The sequence below is a fragment of the Macaca thibetana genome, chromosome 14 (genome assembly GCF_024542745.1).
Source record: "Macaca thibetana thibetana isolate TM-01 chromosome 14, ASM2454274v1, whole genome shotgun sequence".
NCBI lineage: Eukaryota > Metazoa > Chordata > Mammalia > Primates > Cercopithecidae > Macaca > Macaca thibetana.
The window spans coordinates 9,995,683-10,020,952 of NC_065591.1; the positions used below are offsets into that span (position 1 = coordinate 9,995,683).

At 57.9% G+C, this 25,270-nt stretch overlaps 3 protein-coding genes across 13 annotated transcripts in view; 2 read left to right on the forward strand and 1 right to left on the reverse strand.

The window, feature by feature from the left end:
- TRMT112 (tRNA methyltransferase activator subunit 11-2) overlaps positions 1-25,270 on the forward strand; it is a 347,607-nt gene that overhangs the window by 300,893 nt on the left and 21,444 nt on the right. The window contains exon 1 of one of the 11 annotated variants that reach the window (XM_050757365.1): positions 3,372-3,375. The exons of the other annotated variants lie outside the window; for them this stretch is intronic. The gene's annotated coding sequence lies outside the window, so the exon portion shown is untranslated. Of the gene's footprint in view, positions 1-3,371; positions 3,376-25,270 lie in introns of those variants that run through there. 11 annotated transcript variants of the gene reach the window in all.
- Positions 1-25,270, forward strand: part of BAD (BCL2 associated agonist of cell death) — a 118,582-nt gene that overhangs the window by 24,084 nt on the left and 69,228 nt on the right. The gene's annotated exons all lie outside the window — the stretch shown is intronic.
- On the reverse strand, positions 709-17,529 carry CCDC88B (coiled-coil domain containing 88B). Its single transcript, XM_050757098.1, has 27 exons — positions 17,407-17,529; positions 17,008-17,153; positions 16,763-16,874; positions 16,603-16,672; positions 16,453-16,511; positions 16,277-16,360; positions 16,039-16,182; positions 15,642-15,787; positions 15,406-15,487; positions 15,101-15,259; positions 14,480-14,626; positions 14,190-14,298; positions 13,890-14,026; positions 12,648-13,808; positions 8,652-8,779; positions 8,442-8,559; positions 6,863-6,958; positions 6,473-6,613; positions 5,702-5,958; positions 5,224-5,367; positions 4,871-5,057; positions 4,613-4,758; positions 4,296-4,394; positions 3,939-4,105; positions 2,825-3,031; positions 2,597-2,665; positions 709-1,204 (listed from the first exon to the last, which is right to left on the reverse strand). Exons 1-27 carry the CDS (start codon positions 17,464-17,466, stop codon positions 1,149-1,151), a joined length of 4,431 nt encoding a protein of 1,476 aa, XP_050613055.1. The 5' UTR covers positions 17,467-17,529; the 3' UTR covers positions 709-1,148.

The window sequence follows — 25,270 nt, forward strand, 5'->3', positions numbered from 1 at the left end:
GCTCCCTCTTCTTCTTCTTGCCTTCCCCTTCCTGACCACCAATGGGGCCACCTAGCAAAGTGGGACAGCCATGAGGCCCCAGGCCCTGAGACCAGTGGGGAGGGGCTCGCTGCTCCTCTGCCAGCTGGAGAGGCCAGGATGTCCACCCCACGCCGTGTCCTGTGAAGCCCTGGCTGAGAGGAGGAGGGACTCAGGCTGCTGCAGGTCACACCTGGGAGGCTGGTCAGGCTGCCCCTCCCAGCTCTGCATCCCCCAAGTTCAGGCTGCCTCATCTCAGCCCTGGGCAGCCCCACCCTCCCCTGGGCGGCCCCAGGTACCCTGACTCACATCCTGCACCTCAACCTAATTGCCCCCCTTCTCAGGCATCATGCTAGAGGCCCTGGTCAGAGAGCCAGCATCCCTCCCACCCCTCCTGGCAGCCCCTGGCATTAAGTGATGCCCCACCAGGCTGTGAACTGCCCCCCACCCCTTAGCCCAGATCTTAGACTCCAATCCCTGCTGGCTACCCAGGATGTCATCCCCTCTCCACCTCACCAGGACATTCGGGCTTTGGCCAGCCGGACTGGCCAAGCCCCTGGAGAAAGGCCTGTGTCGCCCTGTCCAGGCAGGGGCCTTCTGCCCACAAACCCCCGCCAACCAGGAGGACTGGAGCGGCATGTGTTCCTGGTGCCCCGGGGTACCCAATGCAGCCAACAGACAGAGCAAGACTCAGAAGGCTGCAGTTCAGCTTTATTCTCATGCCCCTCATGTCCAGCTGAGGCTCAAGATCAGCCCAGGCCACAGTCCCCCGGCACTGGGACTCAGCTCCCTGCCTGGACTGGGCAGGGGGCTCTCTTGCCTACTCCTGCCAGCCTCCTTCAGCTGGGGGATCCCCCAGAGACCGCTGCCTCAGCGGGAGCCACCTGGAAGAGCCAGAATCCCGGCCTAGAGCCACTCGTGTGGACCAGCTGTCCCCCCTGTCCACACACTTGTCCCAGCTCCACCTCCGGGCCCCGGCACCGACCATGGAGGATCTCCAGGCCCAGGCCTCCTTGTCCAAGGACTCCCCTTGGGGGCCCTGGCTCCCTGAGCTCTTGGGCTGCCTGGGGCCCCCGCTGACACTCCAGCGGCAAGAGGGCTGCACTCCCGATCCTGCTGTCCCCATGGTGTCACTGGCTGAGGGACGGGGTGAGGGGACGTTTCTCCGGTTCCTGTACCTCGGGGCCTAGAGGGAAAGGCTCAGCTCAGACCCGCCTCCCTCAGGAGGACTTCCAGAGTCCCAGGAGGCCCACAGGCTCGAGCACCTTCTGCCCACCCCCAACCTGCCAATACCCACCGCTTCCAGCTGCACCATGCCTGCTCTTCCCTCAGCGGTTCCCTCTGCCCAGAATGGTGTTCTCAGGCGTGTCCACACGATAAACTCTCCCCTCAAGTCTTTGCTCCAACTTTACCTCCTCTCTGAGGCCCACCCCAGCACCCAAGTTACTAAAACTCCAACTAGCCTGCCCAGAGGTCCTGAGCTCCTGACCCCTCCCCTGCTCTCCTTTCTTCCCAGAGCATTAGCGCCTCCTGATGGTCCATGGGGTGTAGGGCTGAGCTGCCCTGGGTGAGCTGAGCAGGTGAGATGGGGCTGGCCTGTGACGTGCTTCAAAGATCTACTATGTTTTTTGTTTTTTGTTTTTGAGGCAGTCTCACTCCGTCACCAAGGCTGGAGTGCAATGGCGTGATCTTGGCTCACTGCACCGTCCGCCTCCCAGGTTCAAGTGATTCTCCTGCCTCAGTCCCCTGAGTAGGTGGGATTACAGGCATCCCATACCTGACTAATTTTTGTATTTTTAGCAGAGACAGAGTTCCACCATGTTGGCTAGGCTGGTTTCTAACTTCTGGCCTCAAGTGATCTGCCTGCCTTGGCCTCCCAAACTGCCAAAGACTTACTATGAAAAAAATCACATCTGGCCGGGTGCAGTGGCTCACACCTATAATCCCAGCACTTTGGGAGGCCGAAGTGGGCAGATCATCTGAGGTCAAGAGTTCGAGACCAGCCTGACCAACATAGTGGAACCCCATCTCTACTAAAATAATAATAATACAAAATTAGCCTGGCGTGGTGGCCCATGCCTGTAATCCCAGCTACTCGAGAGGCTGAAGCAGGAGAATCGTTTGAACCTGGGAGGCAGAGGTTGCAGTGAGCCAAAGAGTGAAACTCCATCTCAAAAAAAAATAAAAGTCATGTCTAATAGCTCATTCATGATTTTTACACTGGCTACATGCTGAAATGGTAATAGTGTAGGCATATTGAGTTAAATGTTATTAAAATCTATTTTACCTGTCTCTTTTCACTTTTTCTGGTGAGCCTACTGGAAAAGTTAAAATTATCAGGTGGTTCACACCGTATTTCTAGTGGACAGGGCTGTTGTAGATAATAATTATTTTTAGGCAAATTGTTTACTACTATCTGCCTCCTCACACCAGAATGTTCCCTGCTGTGTCCCCTGCCAGCACGTCACCTGGCACTTGGTAAAGGATCATTGTCAAGTGACAGAATGGATGAATGAGGTTCTGCCAGGGGTCCCAGGCAGGACGAAGAACACTGCTCCTTCCTCAGGCCCCCACTCACCCTCTCGGTTGGCATCTGTTTCGTGCTCCTGGAGGGTCTCAACGGAGTTCTCCCATCCCACACCAGGTCCTGGGAGGCACAAGGCAACCACTGGGCCCAGGGCCAGGGCGGAAGTGGACAGAGCTTGCAGGAGACACAGGGGACAAGAAGGAAGCCTCCTCCCCCAAGGAGCTGGTGGGTCCACAAAGAGTTGGGGGGCCGGCTGGGACAGTGACCCTTGGGTCTCACCTTTGCTGTGGGAGATGGGTGCCCCCAGGGGCCCTGGACGGCGCTGTCGGAATCGTTGCCTAGGGGTGTCCCCAGGGCTGAATGACTCAGAGCTTCGGCCCACCGGGAACCTTGAGCTGAGTTTCCGCCGCTGCCCGCCTGCCAAGGTCTCATCCCGCAGGCAGAGGGAGCTCTGGGCCCGGCGCATGGGTGCCGGGGAAGGGAACCCTGCAAGAGGCACAGGCAGGGAGGGGGTCAGAGGAGGGGAGGGGGGCTGAGGCTCATGCAGGGAGGGGGTCAGAGGAGGGGAGGGGGGCTGAGGCTCATGCAGGGAGGAGGTCAGAGAAGGGAAAGTGGGGCTGAGGCTCATGCAGGGAGGGGGTCAGAGGAGGGGAGCGGGGGCTGAGACTCATGCAGGGAGGGGGTCAGAGAAGGGAAAGGGGGGCTGAGGCTCATGCAGGAAGGGGGTCAGAGGAGGGGAGGGGGGACTGAGGCTCATGCAGGGAGGGGGTCAGAGGAGGGGAAGGGGGCTGAGGCTCATGCAGGGAGGAGGTCAGAGAAGGGAAGGGGGGACTGAGGCTCATGCAGGGAGGGGGTCAGAGGAGGGGAAGAGGGCTGAGGCTCATGTAGGGAGGGGGTCAGAGGACCAGGGGCCTGGGTGGAGTGGAGGGGCCAGTGGGTGAAGCTGCCCAGGGCCAGGGAGAGGAGGTGCAGAGAGGGGGTAGGAGCCAGGCAAATGAGGGGGCAGCAGGACACTGGCCCTGTGCTGGCCTTGACACTAACTCACTGCATGACCTTGGGCAAGGAGCTTCCCCTCCCAGGGCCTCAGTCTCCTCATCTGCAGTCTAGGATCAATGACCTCTCCCTAGAGTCCTCTGCACCTCCCAGATCCTGGGCTCCTCTGCAGATGGGGCAGGCTGGGTGGGGGATAGCACAGGCAGGAGAGAGGTGTGGGCCAAGGGTGACCCTGCAGGGCCCAGGGCAAAGAGCCCCTGGTGGCATCAGGGCAGGCTGAGCAGGCCTCAGGGAAGGCCAATGGGGTCATGCATGCAGGCCAGGCAGTGAGGCAGGTGCCAAGGTAGGGGCAGAGGATGTGGGGCAGGGACCATCCTGGCCACCTGACCCCCAGACCCACCTGTCCCATCTGCCTCCCTGCCCTCAGGAAGCTCCGTCTCCGGGGGGCCCCCCAGGCTCTCGGTGCTGCCAGCCCCATCGGCCCCCAGGCGCAGCCCCCCAGGGGGGCCCCCCTCCCGCCGGGGCCGCATCAGCCTCTTCACCTTGTCTGCCAGCCAGCTGCCCTTCCTGGGGGCAAGAGGGCACAAGACGGGATCAGGACAGGGAGGAGGGAGGGAGCAAAGGGTGTCCTGGGGATGGCAAAGGCCAGGTTGACCTTCATGGGGCCTGGACCTGAGCTGGGCCTGGGGTCAGAGGCCAGGGCAGGGGCAGAGGTTAGCAGGATGTCCAGCCTGAGGGAGGTGACAGGGCTGCTCACTTGGTCCGGGGCAGGGGCCCAGGCTCCAGCACGCGGTATTGGTCCATGATCTTCTCCACGAGCTTCTGCTTCTCTCGGCGCAGGGCATTAAGCTGTTCCCTGGCAGGAGTGAGAAGGGAGAGGTGGGTGTGAGGCCCAGGGAAACCAAGGCAGTAGCAAGGCACAGGCTGCAGCGAGGACGCACTGGTCCCATGCCACAGATCGGACTGACCTGGAAGGTCAGCTCCAACCCTGTCCCTAGGCCCTCACTGGGGGATCTCCCCAGGAACGCCCAAAGGGGATGCAGGCCCTACCCCGCTCCCAGTCGGCCCACTCACAGGTACTCCCGCTGCTCGCGGTGCAGGTGGTCCCGGCTCTCCAGGCTGCGCTCCAGGAGCTCCCTGTTCTCCCGGCTCAGGGCCTGCACTTCAGTCAGCAGCTGCCGGTTCTCCTCTTCCTGGGCACTCCGCAGCTGTGTCAATAGCTGGCAGGAGGGCCACATGGGTCAGGGAGTGGGACTCAGCTCAGGACCACCTGGGTATAGGCTTCCTGCTCCCCCACACACACCCACACCCCCGCCAGCCCCCCAGCCACACCTCACACTGTGTGGTCAGCCGGCAGGCGCTCAGGTCCAGCTGCTGGTTGGACTCGCGCAGCTGCTGGCTCTGCATCTCCAGCTGTGCCCGCTCCAGCTCCAGCCGCGCCAGCCGGCCCCGTAGCTCCCCGCGTTCACCCTGAAGTTCACCCCGCTCCCGAGACACCTCTGCCAGCAGCAGCTGAGCCCTTGGGAGGCAAGGAGAGCTGTTCTCCAAGGGACCTGGGTCCTCAGTCCGAGTGCTGGCCAGAGGAGTTATGCCGGAGAGGGGAGGCCAGGCAGGACCCCACACCCCCAACCCACTTTCGGGATGGGGCCATTGAGAGCTGCTAGGGGCTGTGGCAGGGCCGGCACCTGTCGTGCTCGCTCTGAAGCCTCCGCAGCTCCTCCTCCAGGCCCCGCTGCCGATGCCCATCCTGCATCAGGCGTTCACGCTCTGCCAGTAGGGCCACCTCCTGTGCCTCCACGCTGGCCCGCTGGGCCTGCAGCTGCTCATGCCTGGGATGGACAAGGGGCTAAGAGGGCTGCGTGAACCTATGGCCACCACAAGCAGCCAGCTGGACTATCTGAGCCCAGAGGAGGTCTGTCACCTCCTAAGCATAGGTCCCCCAGGGAAAGCCATTGGGCAGAAAGCCATGCCAGGTGCCCACCACTCCCAACAGGTGAGCCCGACGGGGAGCCCAGCCCAGAAGTGTGGGGAGCACAACAGTGGCGGGGGTATCACAGAGCGGAGGTGGAGGTGCTTCCTGATGGGAGTCAGACCTGCCAAGGGGAGTCTTCTCTGGCAGATAGGGGGTGCCAGGGGAGGAGCTGGGCATTTGGTGATGCTCACCTGCCCTGCAGCTCCCGGTGAGCCAACTCCAGTGCCCGCATGTTGGCCTTGAGGTCTCGGTGCCGCACCAGCAGTCCCTCTAGCTCGGCCTCCTGCCGCCGCTGCAGCTGTGCCAGGGCCTCGTGGTCCCGAAGCAGGGCCTGCTGCTGCCCGCGGGTCTCCTCCTGGGACCGCCGCGCCGACCGCACCTCCTCCTCCAGCACCTCCAGCTTCCGATGCAGCTCCTGGCCCTTAATCTCCAGCACAGACTTCTCGGCCTGGGATGGAGGAGGGAAGCAGAGGCTGCTGGAGAGGAACCCCTGGCTGGAAATCGGGTGAAGGGTCGGGGGCTAAGGGCAGAGGGTAGGGCCCAAGACAAGGAGAGAGCTGTGGAGGAGGCAGAGGGCTGGGGGCACAGGAGGCAGCACAAACCCCAGCCAGAGGCTGATGGCGAGCAGGGGAGAGGCGGCAGAGGCTGGCTAGGCCAGGCTGTCCGGGAGGGGCACAGGGCAGAATGGGACTAATGGCTCCCTGTGGAGGGGAGGGCTGGGACGGTGAGAGGGCAGGGGGGACACAGGGGCAGATGTGGGGGCTGGCAGCAGGTAGGAGGAGACAGCGGCAGGGAGGATGGTGCACAATGGTGGCTGGGGTCAGAGGACAAGGATAAATGAAGCTGTAGAAGAGGTGGGGCAGCTGGCTGGGAGCTGGGATAGAAAAAGGCCACAGGACGATCCAAAAGGGGCAGAAGGGGGCAGTACATGGGCAGGGATGGGCACCCGGGCAGCCACCCACCTGCAGGCGGCTGCTGTGCTCCTGAGCCCGCTGGCTCTGCAGCAGCAGCTCCTGGGCACGGCCCTGCAGGCTCCCCAGCTGCCCCTCCAGGTGCTGCAGCTGCCCCTGCAAAGCTGCCTTCTCTGCCACCAGTGTTGCATTCTGCCCAGAAGTGGGGGTTAGCGGTAGCCAGGTGGCGGGGGCACCCCCACTGCCTACCACAGGCCCACAATCACACTGCACGGGGCACCCCCACCCCCAGGCCCACTGTGGGCCCACACTCACACTGCACAGGGCACCTCCCCAGGGCTCACACTGCACCAGGCACCCCCCCCCGCCCAGGACCCACTGTGGGTCCACACTCACACTACATGGGGCACCTCCCCAGGGCTCACTGTGGCCCACACTCACACTGCGTTCCACCTCAATAAGTCGCACATTCTGGGTCTCCACCAGCCGAGGCTCTGCATGCTCTTTGGGCCCCAGCCCCGCGGGGCCCTGGCGCAGCTGCAAGGAGAGTCCCTTGGAAGTCATGCAGGGCAGCGGCTTGGGGATGCCGCAAGGACCTGCGCTTATGGGCCTGTCCTGCCAGCAGCATTTAGCCAGGGCCACCCTGCCCCAATCTCATGCCTTCCCTTGGATCCCACAAGTCCCTGCTCCTGGTTCCTGAAGCTCCACCATCTCCACCCTGCCCTTCTCAACTTCTCTGTCTGCAGCAGAGCCTTCTTCTCATAACACCTCTCCATCCCACTACTCCTCTAAGCCTCTTTGGTTTTCAGTTTTTGTTTTTGTTTTTGTTTTGAGACAGAGTCTCGCTCTGTAGCCCAGGCTGGAGTGCAGTGGTGTGGTCTCAGCTCACTGCAACCTCTGCCTCCCGGATTCAAGCAATTCTCCTGCCTCAGCCTCCCAAGTAGCGGGGACTACAGATGTGGGCCACCTCGCCCAGCTAATTTTTGGGGTTTTTTGTTTTTGTTTTTTGTGGGGTTTTTTTGAGACGGAGTCTCACTCTGTCGCCCGGGCTGGAGTGCAGTGGTGCGATCTCGGCTCACTACAACCTCTGCCTCCCGGGTTCAAGCAATTCCCCTGCCTCGGCCTCCCAAGTAGCTGGGACTACAGGCACCCGCCAACATGCCCAGCTAATTTGTGTGTGTGTGTTTAGTAGAGATGGGGTTTCACAGTGTTCATCAGGATGGTCTCAATCTCCTGACCTCGTGATCCATCTGCCTCGGCCTCCCAAAGTGCTGGGATTACAGGCTTGAGCCACCACGCCTGGCCTGGTTTTTGTATTTTTAGTAGAGATGGGATTTCACCATATTGGTCATGCTGGTCTCGAACTCCTGACCTCAGGTGATCCACCCGCCTTGGCCTCCCAAAGTGCTGGGATTACAGGCATGAGTTGCTGCACGGGGCCTCCTCTAAGCCTGTGTTTCAACCCCACCTCCTCCACAAAACCTCCCCTGATTGACTCACATGCACCTGCTGGGTACCTTGCTGGGTGGCACCCTCCCAAGCCCCTGTATGGCCTCCTCACAGCCCCTGGCACCTAGTTATCATCACCTGTTTTCTTGCCTCTATCCTGCCTGGACTGTGAGCTCCCTGAGGATGGCAGCCTGGGATTAGGCCCCACCACCCCACCCTCCGTATGGAGCCCACACACAGCCCAGGCATCAGAAACCATAACTGACTTCCTTGATGCCAAGCGCTGAGCTCCCTAGGCAGTGGGGCACCCCGGGTGAGAGAGGCGGAGCAGTCATCCACAGCAGAAGTTCTGTCCATGTGCAGAATGGGGAAAATGAGACGCGGGATAAGTCAACACGGCCACCTGACTCCCAGCACAGTGCTCCCTCCAACAGGCCCCACATGGGGAGTGAGACAAGTAGCTAGCCAAGAATCCAGGGGCAAGACCAGCAGCACACGTGACCCTGGCATCTGCTCATGGGATGGAGAGCGGGGTGGCATGGCCCCCAGCTCCCAGGCCATCAGGCATCACCTGGAACAGCTCCTCTTCCAGCTGCAGGGCCCTGGTCTTGAGCTCCATCAGCGCCTCCTCCTTGCTGGTCGCCGCCGCCTGCAGCTCAGCTTCCAGCCGCTGCTCCAAGCCCTGGTACCTGCCAGGAGAATCCTTGGCACCCAGCCCCACCCCACGCTCACCCCACCACACCCCTGCCTCCCTCACTGTTCCCCTCAGCCCTGTCCCCACCTCTGGTGCTGGCTTTCCTGTTCTCGCAGAAATTCCTGGCGCTCCAGAGCTGCCTGCTCCAGTTCACGCTGCAGATGCTCCAGCCGGGCCCCCAGCTCCTTGCCCCGCACCACAGCTTTCTCCAGCTCCTGAGGGCAGGCAGAGCAGACTCAGGGCAAGGGGGCAGGGGACAGCCTGAGACAGAGGCCTGAGAGTCAAGAGAGCTGCCTTTCTGTCCTTGACCTGCAATCCTGGGCACGTATCGTTAGCCCTTTGGGCCCTACTTCCCCATCTATAAAATGGGAGCAAAGTCTGGTGCCCTCGAAATTGGGCATGAAAGAGTTGGGGTTCGTAAGCCTGGCAGGGCATGAGGAAGGCCCCTGGGCCAGGAGTCAGTGACACATATTGGGAAAGTACCGTCACCTCTCTGAGCCCACGGTTCTTCATGTGCGCAGTGAAAGGTGGAGGCACCCTGTGGGCTGCCACTCCAGCCATGTGACAGCTAGACAGCTAGAGAGGCTCAGCAGAGGCGGGTCTGGTGAGAGACCTTGGCTACAGGGAAAAGGTCACGGAGGACTGGCGGGACAGGAATTCGGGAGTTGACAGTGGGGGCTCGGGGGTGGGGGGGAGCCAGGATGCTGCCAGCCAGGTGACCTGCGGCCTTTGGCAGTTGGGCTGCACCACTTTGGAAGGAGATGGGAGGCCCATTCTGGCCTGCGGGCCCCAGAGGGAAGGAGACCAAACCATTCTGCCACGTGGGGGGCCTGGAAGGATGAAGCTTCAGGGACAGCACCCATGACCAGTTGCCAGCCAAATCCTGCCTTGGAAGACAAGCCTACAAGCCTTGCCGCTGAAAACTACCTTCCTGAATTAATAACCATACCTAGGCCTTGCCCAGGGGGCACTGCACCTCCTGACACCCTTGGCCACCACCTCTCCCTGAAAAACTACAAGTCCCATGAGGCACTGCTGCCTGTCTGGCTGGCAGCCACTAGCGCAAGTACTGGGGTAGGAGGCACAGTGACTAGAACCTCCCGCCCAGTCCCTGCCCTGCCCTCCTCTGGGCCCTGGCCACAGCCCTCCTAGGGCCCCCTCCCCCCAGCCTGGGAGGCTTCCCCACCCAGTAGACAACCTGAGAGGCTCCTGGTTCCCTGACCTCGCCCTGGCCAGCCACCTTCTCCTGCTCCAACCAGGAAATCTCACAAAATTCTCCCTTTGTCCCCAGCTTCCCCCACCTTCTCAGTCCTTGGAGCCAGCTCTTCCAGCCCGCCAGCCCTACCCTACCTTCACTGCCTACCTGCTGGCATTCCTTCCCATGGAACAGGTCCATTCTAGGTGCCAGGCATTGCCCCAAGCTCCCTACACTGATTATCTTACAGGATCCTGTGAGGCAGGTACAATTTTTTTTTTTTTTTTTTTTTTTTTTTTAGAAGGAGTCTTGCTCTGTCACCCAGACTGGACTGCAGTGGCACGATCTTGGCTCACTGCAACCTCTCCCTCCTGGGTTCAAGCAATTCTCCTGCCTCAGCCTCCCAAGTAGCTGGGGTTACAGGTGTGTGCCACCACACCCGACTAATTTTGTATTTTTAGTAGAGTCGGGTTTTCGCCATGTTGGCCAGGCTTGTCTCAAACTCCTGACCTCTGGTCATCTGCCTGCCTCAGCCTCCCAAAGTGCTGGGATTACAGGTATGAGCCACCGTGCCCAGCCGAAGCAGGTACAATTTTTATTCCAGTTTTACAGGCGAGAAAACTGAGACTCAGAGAGGTTAAGTAACTTGCCCCAAGCCACACAGCTGGAAAGTAGGCAGGTCGCCGGGCCAGACAGCATCTCAGCCACACCCCACAGAGTGGACCCCAGAGACGGTCTCTCACCTTCCTTCACATTCACCAGAACCACCTTACCCTGGGCCTGTCTTGCACAACAGCTGACCCCACATCTACCCAGCAGTGTGCTCCCTACCCCCCATCCTCATAAGGGGTCTCTGAGCAAATTACTCTTCCTCCCTGAATTTCAGTGTCCTTGTCTGTACAGAAATGGGACTGGAAACTGCCTGTGCAGGAGGACTCAGTCCCTACCTGTGTTGCAATCTCACAGGTCCCCTAGCACTGGGGCCCACTGGCCCAAACATCCTTCCTGGTGCCTTTTCACATGCAGACCTGACCATTTTGCTCACTTTGCCCATTGGGGCGCCTTCAGTGGCTGCGCAGTCTCCCATGGCAAAAGCCCTAACCCCTTCCTTAGCTTGGAAGGAAGCTGAAGCCATGCCCAAACACTGGAGTGCTAGCTTCCTGGTCACTGCTGTGTGCCCAGAGCCTGGTACAGGGCCTGGCACCAAGAAGATGCCCATAAACATGTTTAAATGAATAAGTAAAAGTGTGTCAGCTGGGCGTGGTGGCTCACGCCTGTAATCCCAGAACTTTGGGAGGCCAAGGTGGGCGGATCACCTGAGGTCAAGAGATCAAGACCATCCTGGTCAACATGGTGAAACCCTGTCTCTACTAAAAATTTAAAAAATTAGCTGGGCATGGTGGCGCATGCCTGTAGTCCCAGCTACTCGGGAGGCTGAGGCAGGAAAGTCTCTTGAACCTGGGAGGTGGAGGTTGCAGTGAGCCAAGATCGTGCCTCCAGCCTGGTGACAGAGTGAGACTCCGTCTCAAAAAAAAAAAAAAAAAAAAAAACTAGCTGGGCCAACGTGATGAAACCCGGTCTCTACTAAAAATACAAAAATTAGCCAGGCATGGTGGTGTGTGCCTGTAGTCCCAGCTACTCAAGAGGCTGAGGCAGGAGAATCTCTTCAACTTGAGAGGCGGAGGTTGCAATGAGCCGAGATCGCCCCACTGCACTCTAGCCTGGGCAACAGAGTGAGACTCCGTTTCAAACAGAAAAAAGTGTCCAGTCCTTCTCTCACCCCCGCTCCCATGCCGCCCTAGTCAGCTTCCTCTGCCACTTACACCATGGCCACTGCCTCCTTATAACCCCAAGCTCCCCTGTCCACCAAGGTGACCCTCCTCAAGCCTAGCCCCACACAGTTCTGCGCTGGCTTTCCCTGCCTGGGGAGGCAGGACCAATACATTCAAAGCTGGCCCTCATCTCCCCTTCCTCCTGAGCCCTGAGCATTCTTTTTTTGTTGTTGTTTCATTGGATGGTGTTTGTTTGTTTGTTTGTTTGTTTTGAGACAGAGTCTCGCTCTGTCGCCCAGGCTGGAGTACAGTGGCACAATCTCAGCTCACTGCAACCTCCACCTCCCGGGTTCAAGCAATTCTCCTGCCTCAGCCTCCCAAGTAACTGAGATTACAGGCGCCTGCCACCACGCCAGGCTGATTTTTATATTTTTAGTAGAGATGGGGTTTCGCCATGTTGGCCAGGCTGTTATCGAACTCCTGACCTCAAGTAATCCACCCGCCTCAGCCTCCCAAAGTGCTGGGATTACAAGTGTGAGCCACCACACCTGGCCCCTGAGCGTCTTTAATGCCTTTGTCTTTGTACATGCCATTCCTTCTGGACAATACGTCCTCCCCACCTAGTGATATTGTGGTCACTCCTCCTAAAGCCTCCTTGCCTCCACTTAGGCATCAGCTCACCCTCCCACGGGCTCTCGTAGCACTTGGCTCTGAATAACCAGTGCTTGAACACTTACAACATACCCTTGCCGGCATGAACCTTTACAGCTACTGTCTCCCGAGGTCCTCCCTAAGACGGGCCCAGCTGGCCAGGAATAGCACCTCTGTTTTACAGAAGGAGGACTGGAGTGGAGGTGAGTCGACTGCTGTAGCCAGACAGTCAAGATGTGCACTGGGCAATCTCACCCCCTCCCACAGTGCCCCATCACACAGTGGACATGGCTCTGTGCCCCAGGCCAGGTACACCTTTGGAAGGCAGGGTTGGTCTTGGCCTTTCTATCTCCAGCCCCAGCTTGGTGCTGGGCACCCACTGAACAGCTGCTGATGGAATCAGTAACTGCCAATAGCCTGGAACCCTGTTTCCCAACCCCGGCTGTGAGCCCCGACCTGACCTACCGCCTGGAGGGCCTCCTTCTCCCGGCGCTCCCTCTCAGCCTCCTCCAGGTGCTGGCGGCCCTCGCTCTCCAGCGCCTGCATCCGTTCCTCGGCGGCCTCCGACTGGGCCCGCAGCCTGGACCCCTCACGTTCCCACTGCCTCCGCTCCCGGCCCGCTGATGCCAGCGCCTCCACCAGTGCCTCCCGTTCCTGGGACGCAGCCTCCAGCTCCCGGCCGGCAGCCTCCACTGCCTCCTGCAGCCGGGCTTGCTCCCAGGCCTGGGCCTCTGCCTCCCGGTGGGCCTCGGCCTCTGCCCTTCGCGCTTGGGCCAGTTCCTTGGAGAGGCGGGCAGCCTCCATGTCCTGGGCCTCCAGCTTGCGGGCCTGGGCTTCCAGCTCAGCTCCAAGGGCCTCAGCCTTTCTCCTCAGCTGTGCCACCTCCTTCCTGAGCGCCTCCTGCTCTGTGACACCACTGGCCAGGCTCTCCTCCGTGACTGGGCCCTCCCAGGCCTGGACCTCAAGAGCCCCTTCTGACTTCTGCTGTGGTTTTTGCCAGGCTGGGTTCCCGACCATCCCCTCCAGCCTCTGGTCATGCTCTCTGGCCTCTGTTTGTCCCGTGGCCAGGTCCAGGCCCTGGTTGGGGCCCTCCTGCTCCTCCAGCTGCACAGAGCTGGGCTCCGAAGGCCTTGGCTTGTGCTCAGGGTCCTCCTGTCTCAACCCCCGGGCCTCAGGCACCAACTCACCTTGGGGAGCCTCTCTTCCCTCCATCTCTCCTCCCAGCAACTGCGGGGCCTGAATTTTGGTCCCTGGACCCTGAGGTGGGGCCACAGAGGCAGGGCTCTGGAGAGAGGATCTACAGCCAGCCTTCTCCGGGGACTCCTGTGTCTCCACAGGACAGTCTGACTCTTGGGGGGACCAGTCTGAGGCCTGGGGGTCCACAGTAGCTGCCTGAAGGGGACTCTCTGCCTCCTGTGGGTCCGAATCAGGTGCCTGGGGACACTCAGCTGACCCCTTGAGCACTGAGTCTGATGCTGGGGAAGCCAAGTTCAAGGCCTGGGGGCCTCCATCCCTTGCCTTCTGAGCCAAGCCCTGGGGACTGTGGTCGGAGGCCACAGGAGTCTGGGGAGCCTCCTCCAGCACCGGAAGCACAGGGTCCTCTCTCGGTGCCTCCAGCAGGGGGTGCTGAGGGCATAGGAGAGGGACAGTCAGGCGCAGGGAGGGACTAGGGGAAGGGCCAGCCAGGACCATGGGGAGAGGACTCACCTGGCCCCCTGGCTGCCCCTGAAGCACCTGAAGCAGCCCCCGAAGCTCCTGGTTCTCTCTCTCGAGGGTCCGAAGCCGCCCAGCCTCTGCCTCCCTCACCTCATCTTGCAGCGAGGGGGCTGCTCCTGGCAGGGGTGCTGAGGATGAGAGATGAGGTCAGGACTCCTCCCTTACTGCCTGGCTCCTCACATACACACCCCAGAGGCGTGGGGGAAGGGAGGAAGTCAGAGGCTCTCCCCAATACACCTGCTGGAAAGCACAGGCAGCCGCCACCCAAACCCCTCCACTAGGGTCCCTCACCCTCCCCAGGGGATCCTGGGGGCGGCTCCAAGCTCCGCTGAAGCTCCAGCTCCAGCTCCACATTCTCCTCAGCCAGCTGGTCGACCTGATGCCGCAGAGAGTCCAGTTCCTGGGGGTAAGGGTAGGGTCAGACAAGCCCTCCACACCATGGCCAGGCCAACTGTGTAGGTCGGAGGGTCACTAGAGGTCACCAAGAGCAGAGGTTGCAGGAATCACTAGGGACCCCCAGGGAATCAATGGGGCCACGGGGTGATGGGGCAACCCAGCTGGGATCACTCTGGCGACCTCACCGCATGGGCCTCGCCCAGCCGGGTCCGCAGCAGCAGGTTCTCGCGCTGGGTCTCGTGCAGCCGGGCGCAGCGCTCTCGGGCAGCCTCCAGCTGCTCTTCCAGCAGCGCCTTGGAGGCCTCCAGCACCCCTGAGAGCACCCGCTCCTCCTGGTGGGAGAGCAGGGAGAACAGGTAGCCATGCAGCTCTCATGCACTCCAGGGCCTGAGGGTTCCAAACTCCTTCCCCTCGGCCTGTCACAGACCCTGCCTCCCTCCCACACCCTGCACCCCATCAGTCTCTAGGCCCCGCCACTCCCTTCCATCTTCTCTCCGAGGTTTCTTCAGGTACTTTCTCCCCCACCCCGGCCCCGCCCTTTGTGCAGGCCCCGCCCTTCTGTCCATGCCCCTCCCCTCCCCCCAGGAACCGCCTTCCTTCCAAGGCTGCCTCTCCCCTCCACCTGCCCCATCCTCCGGAGGCCCTTTTCTAGACGCTTCCTCCCTGAATTTGTCCTCACCCATTTCTCCACCCGTGACTGTCACCTCCAGAGAATCTGCCTCTCTCCCCTCGGGACCCAATCTCGCTCCTCCTCCTGGCCCGCCCCCTTGCGCACGCCCTGCCCCGCGGCCCCGCCTGCGCCTCACCTCCAGCTGGCTCTTGCAGGCCTCAGCCGCCTGCAGCCGCTCGCTGCAGCGCCGCAGCTCCTCCTGCAGGCGGGGCAGGCGGCCGGCCCGCTCCCGCAGCGCCTCTACCTCCTCGCGGTACAGCTCGGCCCGCTTGGCCTGTCCCGACAGCGCCTGGGCCTGGGCCAGACGGTGTGGAGCTGGGAACAGCCAGCCGCGGGCCAGAGGGATTAGGGACGGGAAGGAGCCGGGTTGGGAGGGAGGCAATAGGACCGGGTGCGAGGAGGTTAGGGAACACCGCGGTGGCGGGGAGCATATGAGCGCACCTCCTGGCGGAGCCTTCTTATTTCGACCTCCAAACCCTGCACCTCGGCCTGGGAGTCTAGCAGCAACTCAGCCTTCTCTTCCCTGGAGGGAAGGGGAGGCTGGAGAGGGTCTGGGGGCCCACAACCCCCAGCCCTTCCCAAGCCTGGCCCCTCCTGTAGCCACCAGGGCTAGGGTCTCATCCAGGCTTAATCTGCCCCTCTCCACTCATTCCCCTTCCCAGGCTGCGCACACTCACAGCTCCTGCCGCAGACGCCGCAGCTGAGCCTTGGCGTTGGCCAGCTGCAGGGCCAGATGGTGCGAGGGGCCCTCGGCGGGAGCCCTAGAGGGAGCCTCAGGCCTCAAGCAGAGGGGTTCTCGCTCCAGCAGCAGTTCAGCCAGCCGCTGTAGGTCCGGGGTCAAGGGTCAGGACTAACTTATCCAATGCCTCTGCACATCGACCCCCAACCACAACACCAGACATGGGGTTGTGGTCTGGGGTCTTGGGCCATCTGGTTGTGACAGCCCCGATGGCCCAAGACCTCAGACCACAACCCCATGCCTGGGCCCCAAACTTCCATCTCCCTTGCACAACCGGCCCCCTGATGGTCCTCCAGTTCCTCAGCCTGAGTCCACGATGCCCCTGCTGCCCCTACCTGGGCCCCCAGGTCACGCTCCCGCACCAGCCTCGACAGTGTCCCCATCAGGCTCCGGGACAGCATCTCCAGCTCGGCAGGTGTCAGCTCCCCAGGCTCTGGCCCAGAGAGTGCCAGCACCACGCCGGTCCCTGGCTGGGTCACCTGGGGCGCAAGGAGAACAGTTCAGTGGAAGACGCGGTGCGGCAAGGGCGTCCCAGGCGCCATACCAGTCTGGGCTGCCGACCCGTCTCAATACCTCCTGGATGGCAGCGGCCAGCTCGCTCTGGACCTCGAGACTGAGGCCCTGGATGTGGCGGATGAAGAGTTCCCGGTGCTCACACTGAGGGGCAACAGGAAGGGGAGCTGGTGCAGGATCTCCCTCCTCTGCCGCCAAAGCTCGACCCTAGCCTTTCCTTCCCACCCCCAGCTCACCTGTACTGACGCTCCCAACAGTAGCCGAAGAATGCCTTCCAGCTGCTCCACCGCTTCTTCTGCAAGGCACATGTCACAAGGGGTTAACTGGGGCAGGGAAGGTAGAGTAGTGCGGGGGCAGAGGCAGGAGGGGGTGGATGGGAAGAGCACCTGAGAGGGGGTCAAACCCCAATGTCTGGAAGTCTGGGGGTGGCGACAGGATCAGCAGCTGCAGCTCCTCCTGGAGGCAGAGGGGCAGACTATATGAGGGGCCTTCCCGAAGGGGCTCCCCTTCCCCTCCCGTCTTCGCCTTTCGCTCGAGACCCCTTACCTGGTAGAAGTCCCTCAGTCGGCTCCACAGGTGGTTCAGGTTCCACACTCGCCAGGCAGCAGGTCCGTCAAGGCCTCTGAGCATCCGAGGCCCCCCTCGGGAGGTGGGGGCACTATGGGCAGGAGGTGGAATCGAGGACCCGCCTCCCGTCAACAGGCCCCGCCCATTGCCCATCAGGCTCCGCCCACCCACTTCCCCTCCCCTCGGATCGTTCCCCGCCACCTCCCTGGCCCGATGCCCCTTACATGATGCCCAGCACCCTGAGGAGCAGGGCCCCATCGCTGAGGCGCAGGAACCTCTTCTCCAGCCAAAGGGGCCGCTCTTCCTCCTCTTCCTCTTCTTCCCCCTCCGACTCCTCCGCCTCCCCAACCAGCCCGGCCAGTCCTAGCGCCTGTGAGGAGCCCAGAGGGGTCGGCTGACCAGCAGAGTGAACCCTGAGCCCCTCCGACGTGCCCCAGTGAGCCCAAGCACCCCTTCTCACCAGTCCTCTAAGTGCCTCTGGGCCCTCTTCCCTCACTACAGCCTCCCTCCACCATATCTCCATCCCCTACATTTGAACCCAACCCTCCCCCAGCCAGCCCCAACACCAGCCCCTGGCTGGGGCTCACTTCCCCTCCCCAACCCGCTGCCACCTCTCCCCTCACCCAGGTAGCCAGACTCCCACTCAGGAAGTCTCTGAGCCTGGGCCCCTTGCCCCCCTCCATGCCCGGGTCAGGGTGCCCGTCTCGCTGTGGCAGCTGCACCTGCCCTGAGAGGAAGAGGAAGTCCCCGAGTGGGGGATCCCGGGGCCAGCCACAGACACCCTGTGCAGCTTCCTTCTTCCGGGTGCAGGCGGGCCAGGGCAGTCTGAGTCCTACCTCAGCCCCCACCTCACCTCCCTGCATCCTCCCAGCATCTCCGCAGGGCTAGCCCAGAGGTCGGCGGTGGAAGGCCCACAGCTCCCCTGGCTCCATGGACAGTGGTGGAACAGCGCTTCACCTCTCTGGGCCTTGTTTTCTCAAACTGAAACTGGAGAGGATGACCCCAGCCTGGGGCCTCAAAAGGGCTCTGGGCCTTGCATGGTGAGTCTGGGCACCCACACACCCATCTTCCCAAATGCCAAGCTTCACTCACTACAGTGTCCTTTCTTTTCCCTTCAGTGCTTCTCAAACTTATCCAAACCACATCCCCAGCCTGGGAGGTCTGCTTCAGATGCTCCTCCAAGAAGCCTCCTCTGAACCCCAGACAGAAGGGAGAGCGTCACTCCTGTGACCTCACCCCAGCCCATCCTCTATACACTCGAGACTGTTGTAGCCGTACTAGGTGCTATGAAGGGGAGGGGATCTGACCTTGGCAGGATGATCAGGGAAGGCATCCTGGAGGAGGCATGAGATCAGGGATGGCTGGATTAACAGAGCAAAGTGGAAAGGAAGGGAGGGTATTCCAGGCAGCAGGAACAGAATGTGCAACTGCTGTGAGGCAGCTGGAAGTATGGTCAGCATAAAGATTGGAAATTATGCACGTTTTATCTATTCCAAGATGCTTAATGTTCACATTTCACTTTTTTATTTTTTTTTAAGAGACAGAGTCTCAATCTGTGACTTAAACTGGAGTGCAGTTACAAGATCACAACTCACTGTAACTTCAACCTCCTGGGCTTAAGCAATCCTCCTACTTCAGCCTCCTGAGTACTGGGACTACAGGTGTGTGCCACCGCACCTGGCTAATTCTTTTGCTTGTATTTTGTAGAGACAGAGTCTCGCTATGTTGGCTGGGCTGGTCTCGAGCTCCTAGGCTCAAGTGATCCTTCCGCCTTGGCCTCCTGAAGTGCTGAGATGACAGGGTGTGAGCTGCCACACGCAGTCCCCATTCTACATCTCTGAAGTGAGTTTACCTGGTACAGTTGCTGTCTGGCTAACTGCAGTCCCAACATCACTGTCAGGACCCACGCCTCAAAAGCGCCAGCATCAAATCCTTCAGAAGAGTGTCAGCAGCTTGGAAGAAATCCTAGAGCAAGTGGAGCCCTTTTTAGCCCTGGGACCCAAATGGTGGGAATCCCCAGGGAAAGGGAACCAGTGTGTCAGTGACACTCCCTTTTTTTTTTTTTTTTTTTTTTTTTGAGACGGAGTCTCGCTGTCTCCCAGGCTGGAGTGCAGTGGCATGATCTCGGCTCACTGCAAGCTCCGCCTCCGGGGTTCACTCCATTCTCCCGCCTCAGCCTCCCAAGTAGCTAGGCACCCGCCACCATGCCCAGCTGATTTTTTGTATTTTTAGTAAAGACGGGGTTTCACCGTGTTAGCCAGGATGGTCTCGATCTCCTGACCTCGTGATCCGCCCACCTCGGCCTCCCAAAGTGCCGGGATTACAGGCGTGAGCCACCACGTGCAGCCTTTTTTTTTTTTTTTTTTTTTTTTTTTGAGACAGTCTTGCTCTGCCTGTCACCCAGGCTGGAGTGCAGTGGTGCAATCAATCTCGGGTCACTGCAACCTCCGTCTCCCAGGTTCAAGCGATTCTCCTGCCTCAGTCACTCAAGTAGCTGGGATTACAGGCACCTGCCACCACACCCAGATACTTTTTTGTATTTTTAATACAGACGGGGTTTCACCATGTTGGCCAGGCTGGTCTCGAACTCCTGACCTCAGGCAATCCGTCCGCCTTGGCCTCCCAAAGTGCTGGGATTACAGGGGTGAGCCACCATGCCTGGCCTGTCAGTGACACTCCCAAAGCAGAGTGAAAAGTCGGCTCCATTTCCTCTGCACAGTTGCAAAGCTGGCTTAAGAGTTCCTGGCTGTTTTATGGCTGTTTTATGGAATGTTTGGAGCAGTACTGCTCTCCGTAGAACTCTCAAGGGCTCAGAGAAGGAGGTGGCAGGGAGACACAGACATCACGACTCTCAGACCAAAAATGATTCACACGAGTCGGACTCTAAATATGAAGGAGTTTTCTGAACACGGTAACCAATTTATTTTGCTTCTATTATCCTTTTTATGTGTACATGAGAATTATATATGATGAGAATCTACATTTAAGTCAAACAGAGCTCTTTCGGGAAATATAAAAGAAAAATTCTAGTGATGAAAGAACCTTGGGACATTGTTAACTGGCAGCATTCTTTTTTCTTAGTGACATTTTTATAATCGATGACATCTTAGTTTTTTTTGTTTTTTGTTTTGAGACGGGATCTCTGTTACCCAGGCTGGAGTGCAGTGATGCAATCACAACTCACTGCAGCCTCAACCTCCCTGGCTCAAGGGATCCTCCCACCTCATCCTCCTCAGTATCTGGGACCACAGACATCCACCATCCACCCAACTAACTTTTGTATTTTTTGTAAAGATGGGGTTTCACCATGTTGCCCAGGCTGGTCTTGAACTCCTGGTCTCAAGCAATCTGCTTGCCTTGACCTCCCAAAGTGCTGGGATTGCAGGCGTGCACCACCACGTCTGGTCAACTTCTTAGATTTGATTAAATATGGCATAATAATGACATCATAACAAACATGGGCTTCCCTTGAGCTAGGCATGGTTATAAGTGCTTTACACTTACTAACTTATTGGCTCTGGACTAGTCTATGAAATAAGGACTATGGATTAGCTCCATTTTATAGAGGAGGAAACAGAGAGGTTAAGTAACTTGCCTAAGGTCACACAGCTTTTAAGCGGCAGAGCCAACTAAAAGAAGGCAGTGGGGCAAGAGTGCAAGGCGCAAGGGGCACCCATGGTCAAGGTGAGCTGGGCTTGACCAGCCCACAGGAAACCACACAGGATTAGTAGCAGAGGAGCACAGCCAGCTGTTCAGCCCTTTTGAAATTCCTCTGGAAATGGGAGTGATCCTCTCACAGAGTTGTTGCCAGAATTCCAGGTGCTGATGCCCAGTGCAAGCCTTCATTAAATGTCCCTGGGGTGATTATTATCATTAATTAATAAATTAATTTTTATTTATTTATTTATTTATTTTGAGATGGAGTCTCGCCCTATCACCCAGGCTGGAGTGCAGTGGAGCAATCTCGGCTCACTGCAACCTCTATCTCCTGGGTTCAAGCGATTCTTCTGCCTCAGCTCCCCACAGAGCTGGGATTACAGGCATGCGCCACCGTGCCTGGCTAATTTTTGTATTTTTTTTAGTAGAGATAAGGTTTCATCATGTTGGCCAGGCTGGTCTCAAACGCCCGACCTTAGGTGATCTACCCACCTCAGCCTCCCAAAGTGCTGGGATTACAGGTGTGAGCTACCAACACCCAGCCTGATTATTATCTTTAGTATTAATAATATCAAGGATTAAGGCCAGGCGCGGTGGCTCACACCTATAATCCCAGCAGTTTGGGAGGCTGAGGTGGGCGGATCACCTGAGGTCCGGAGTTCGAGACCAGCCTGACCAACATGGAGAAACCCCATCTCTACTAAAAATACAAAACTAGCCGGGCATGGTGGCTCATGCCTCTCAACCCAGCTACTCGGGAGGCTGAAGCAGGAGAATCGCTTGAACCCAGGAGGCAGAGGTTGTGGTGATCCGAAATCACGCCATTGCACTCCAGCCTACAACAAGAGCGAAACTCCATCTCAAAAAAAAAAAAAAAAAGGGAGAGAAAGAGATCATGTCCTTTGCGGGACATGGATGGAGCTAGAGGCCATTATTCTTAGCAAACTTATGTAGGAACAGGAAACCAAACACCGCATGTTGTCCCTCATAAGTGGGAGTTAAATGATGAGAACACACGGACACAAAGATGGGAACAACACACACTGGTGCCTGCTTGAGGGTGGAGGGTGGGAGGAGGGAGAGGAGCAGGAAAAATAACTATTGGGAACTGGGCTTAATACCTGGGTAACAAAATAATCTGTACAACCAACCCCTGTGGCATGAGTTTTCCTATATAACAAAGCTGCACGTGTGCCCTTGAACCTAAAAATGTAAGTTTTTTTAAAATTCTATACCGGGCCAGGCACAGTGGCTCACACCTGTAATCCCTGCACTGTGGGAGGCCGAGGTGGGCGGATCACCTGAGGTCGGGAGTTTGAGACCAGCCTGGCCAATATGGTGAAACCCCGTCTCTACTAAAAATACAAAAATTAGCCAGGCATGGTGGTGATGGGTGCCTGTAGTCCCTGGGGAGACTGAGGCATGAGAATTGCTTGAACTCAGAGGAGGAGACTGCAGTGAGCCGAGACCAGGTCACTATATTCCAGCCTGGGAAACAAGAGCGAAACTCTGTCTCAAAAAAAAAAAAAATCTATACTGAATTAAAAATACTAACCCTTTCTGAATTTTATTATTTTTTTTTTATTTTACTTTTTGTTTGGGGAGACTGAGTCTTACTCACTCTATTGCCCAGGCTGGAGTACAGTGGTGTGATCTCAGCTTACTGCAGTCTCCACCTCTGGGTTCAAGCAATTCTAATGCCTCAGCCTCCCCAGGGACTACAGGCACCCATCACCACCACGCCTGGCTAATTTTTGTATTTTTTGTAGAGACGGGGTTTCACCATATTGCCCAGGCTGGTCTCAAACTCCTGACCTCAAGTGACTCAGCCTCCCAATGTTCTGCGATTACAGGCATGAGCCACACCTGACCTAACCCTTCCTGAATTTTAATAAATTATTTTATACTATTAAAATAATAATAATATCAAGCATCTGCCCACTCGGCAAAGCTTGTTCCTATTTGCATACCCACCCAGTCACAGGCATCCCTCAGGAGCACCTGTGCTGTGCGTGCCCAGCAGCTCCCTCAGGGTTAGCCAAGTGTGGTGACAAGGGCTCACCTCCTGGTGACTGAGGGCCTCTGTCTTGCTCAACATCTGAGTCACACCCTTCCTCGGGCCTCTGGGGCAGGGCTGTGTCTCTATTGCTTTCACATTCTGTCACTCCAGACAAGCCTGGCTGCACCTCCATCTGGTTATCTGACTCGACTCAGCTGAGTCAGGCAGAGAGAGTCTGCGGGGAGGAGGGGGAGGCCAGAGAGGGGCTTCGCTCATCAGCTGACACTGAGATCCGGGAATTCCAAGGCTCAATTAGGTGTTCAGGGGTGTTCTTTAAAGGGTGGAAGTGGTCCCTTTACTTTGGACTTTTCCCTTAAAATTTTTTTTCAGATACATACACATGATCAAAAACGTCAAGAATGAGACCGGGCGTGGTGGCTCATGCCTGTAATCCAAGCATCTTGGGACACCGAGGCAGGAGGATCACTTGAGCCTGGAGACCAGCCTGGACAATACAGCAATACCCCATCTGTGCAAAAAACTAAAAAATTAACTGGGCATGGTGGTGCATGCCTATGGTCCCAACTACTCGGGAGGCTGAGGTGGGAGGATCCCTTGAGCCAGGAAGGTCAAGGCTGCAGTGAGTTGTGATCACATCACTGCACTCCAACTTGGGTGACAGAGCAAGATCCTGTCTCAAGAAAAAAAAAACAATGTCAGCCAGGCATGGTGGCTTACGCCTGTAATCCCAGCACTTTGGGAGGCCAAGGCGGGCAGATCACCTGAGGCCAGGAGTTCGAGACCAGCCTGACCAACATAGAGAAACCCTGTCTCTACTAAAAATACAAAAATTAGCCAGGCATGGTGGCGCATGCTTGTAATCCCAGCTACTCGGGAGCCTGAGGCAGGAGAATCACTTGAACCCAGGAGGCAGAGGTTGCAGTGAGCTGAGATAGTGCCATTGCATTCCAGCCTGGGCAACAAGAGTGAAACTCCGTCTCAAAAAAGAAAAAGAAAAACAATGTCAAGAGTACATCGAGGCCGGACGCCGTGGCACACGCCTGTAATCCCAGCACTTTGGGAAGCTGAGGCAGGCAGATCACCTAAGGTCAGGAGTTCGAGACCAGTCTGGCCAACATGGAGAAACCCCGTTTCTGCTAAAAAAAAAATACAAAAATTAGCCAGGCGTGATGGCAGGCGCCTACATGTAATCTCAGGCAGGAAGCTGAGGCATGAGAATCGCTTGAACGTGGGAGTTGGAGGTTGCAGTGAGCCGAGATTACTCCCCTGCATTCCAGCCTGGAGGATAAAGCAAGACTCTGTCTCCAAAAAAAAAAAAATAAAGCACATAAGAGTATAGAGAAAAAAATTGTCTCCCATCCCTTCACCGGGTCCCCATCCCCTGTCCAAAGGCAATTTCTGTGTCCTTCCTGAGGATACAAATGGCTGCATGTGTGAGCTTGTAACAAGTGGCTGCAACCACATATACAGCCACACACCTTCCTTGCTTCACAATATATTTTGCAGTCCATTTCATTTCTATTCAGAACCTTGACCTTTTTAACAGCTGTGTAGTATTTTACCACCTTGCTATCTCGTCATCATTTAAATAGCCTTCTGCTGACAGATATTTTAAATGTTTGCATATTTTGCTATGACTACAGTGGCATAATAACTGGCTTTCTCAGATATCTCTTCCTTGCAGCTTTTAATGGGGCTCAGTGTCAGCCGGGCACGGTGGCTCATGCCTGTATCCCAGCACTTTGGGAGGCCGGAGAGGGTGGATCATTTGAGGTCAGGAGTTTGAGACCAGCCTAGTCAACATGGTGAAACCCTGCCTCTACTGAAAATACAAAAATTAGCCGGGCATGGTGGTACACGCCTATAATCCCAGCTACTCTGGAGGCTGAGGCAGAAGAATTGCTTGAATCCGGGAAGTGGAAGTTGCAGTGAGCCAAAATCGTGCCACTGCACTCTAGCCTGGGCAACAGAGCGAGACTGTCTCAAAAAAAAAAAAAAAAAAAAAAAAGGTAGTGGGGGAGGGCTCATTGTCCACTGCTGCCCAGCATGGGGACCCCAGAGATGGACAAGAAGCTGAGAAAGACAGACAGAGGGACAGCACAGTCAACCTCTGTTTCCTCCCCAGGGAATCGGCTTCTTCATCCACGCAGGTGGGGCTGGGAAGGACTCCATCTCCCAGTCCTCTTTTAGGCTCTAATTTTTGGGGGGTTTTTGTTTTATTTTGGTTTTTGAGATGGAGTTTCGCTCTTGTCACCCAGGTTGGAGTGCAATGGCGCGATCTTGGCTCACTGCAACCTCTGCCTCCCAGGTTCAAGTGATTCTCCTGTCTCAGCCTCCCGAGTAGCTGGGATTACAGGCGTGTGCCCCCACGCCTGGCTAATTTTTGTATTTTTAGTAGAGACAGGGGTTTCACCATGTTGGCCAGGCTGGTCTGGAGCTCCTGACCTCAGGTGATGCACCTGCTTCAGCTTCCCAAAGTGCTGGGATTACAGGTGTGAGCCACTGCACCTGGCCTGGGTTCGAATTTTTTAGCTAGCTCTGGTTCAGTCTCAAAGGCTAGAAGCAGGAGGACTCTGGGATTTGGGTGGAAGGGGAAGCCAGGGAGGCCAGGGCAGGTGGGGGCCCAGATCCAGCAAGAGCCCTGAGCCAACCAGAGGCAGGTCAGAGTGAGGCTTTCTCCCTGCTGGAGGCAGCCCTGGAGCTCCGCCTGGCACCCCAGCGGCCTGGCTGGGGCCCAGCTCTGTAAGTACATGATTCAAGGCCCCAGGCTCAAAAAACAAAACACAGCCTCCAAAGCCTTCTGGGCAGCT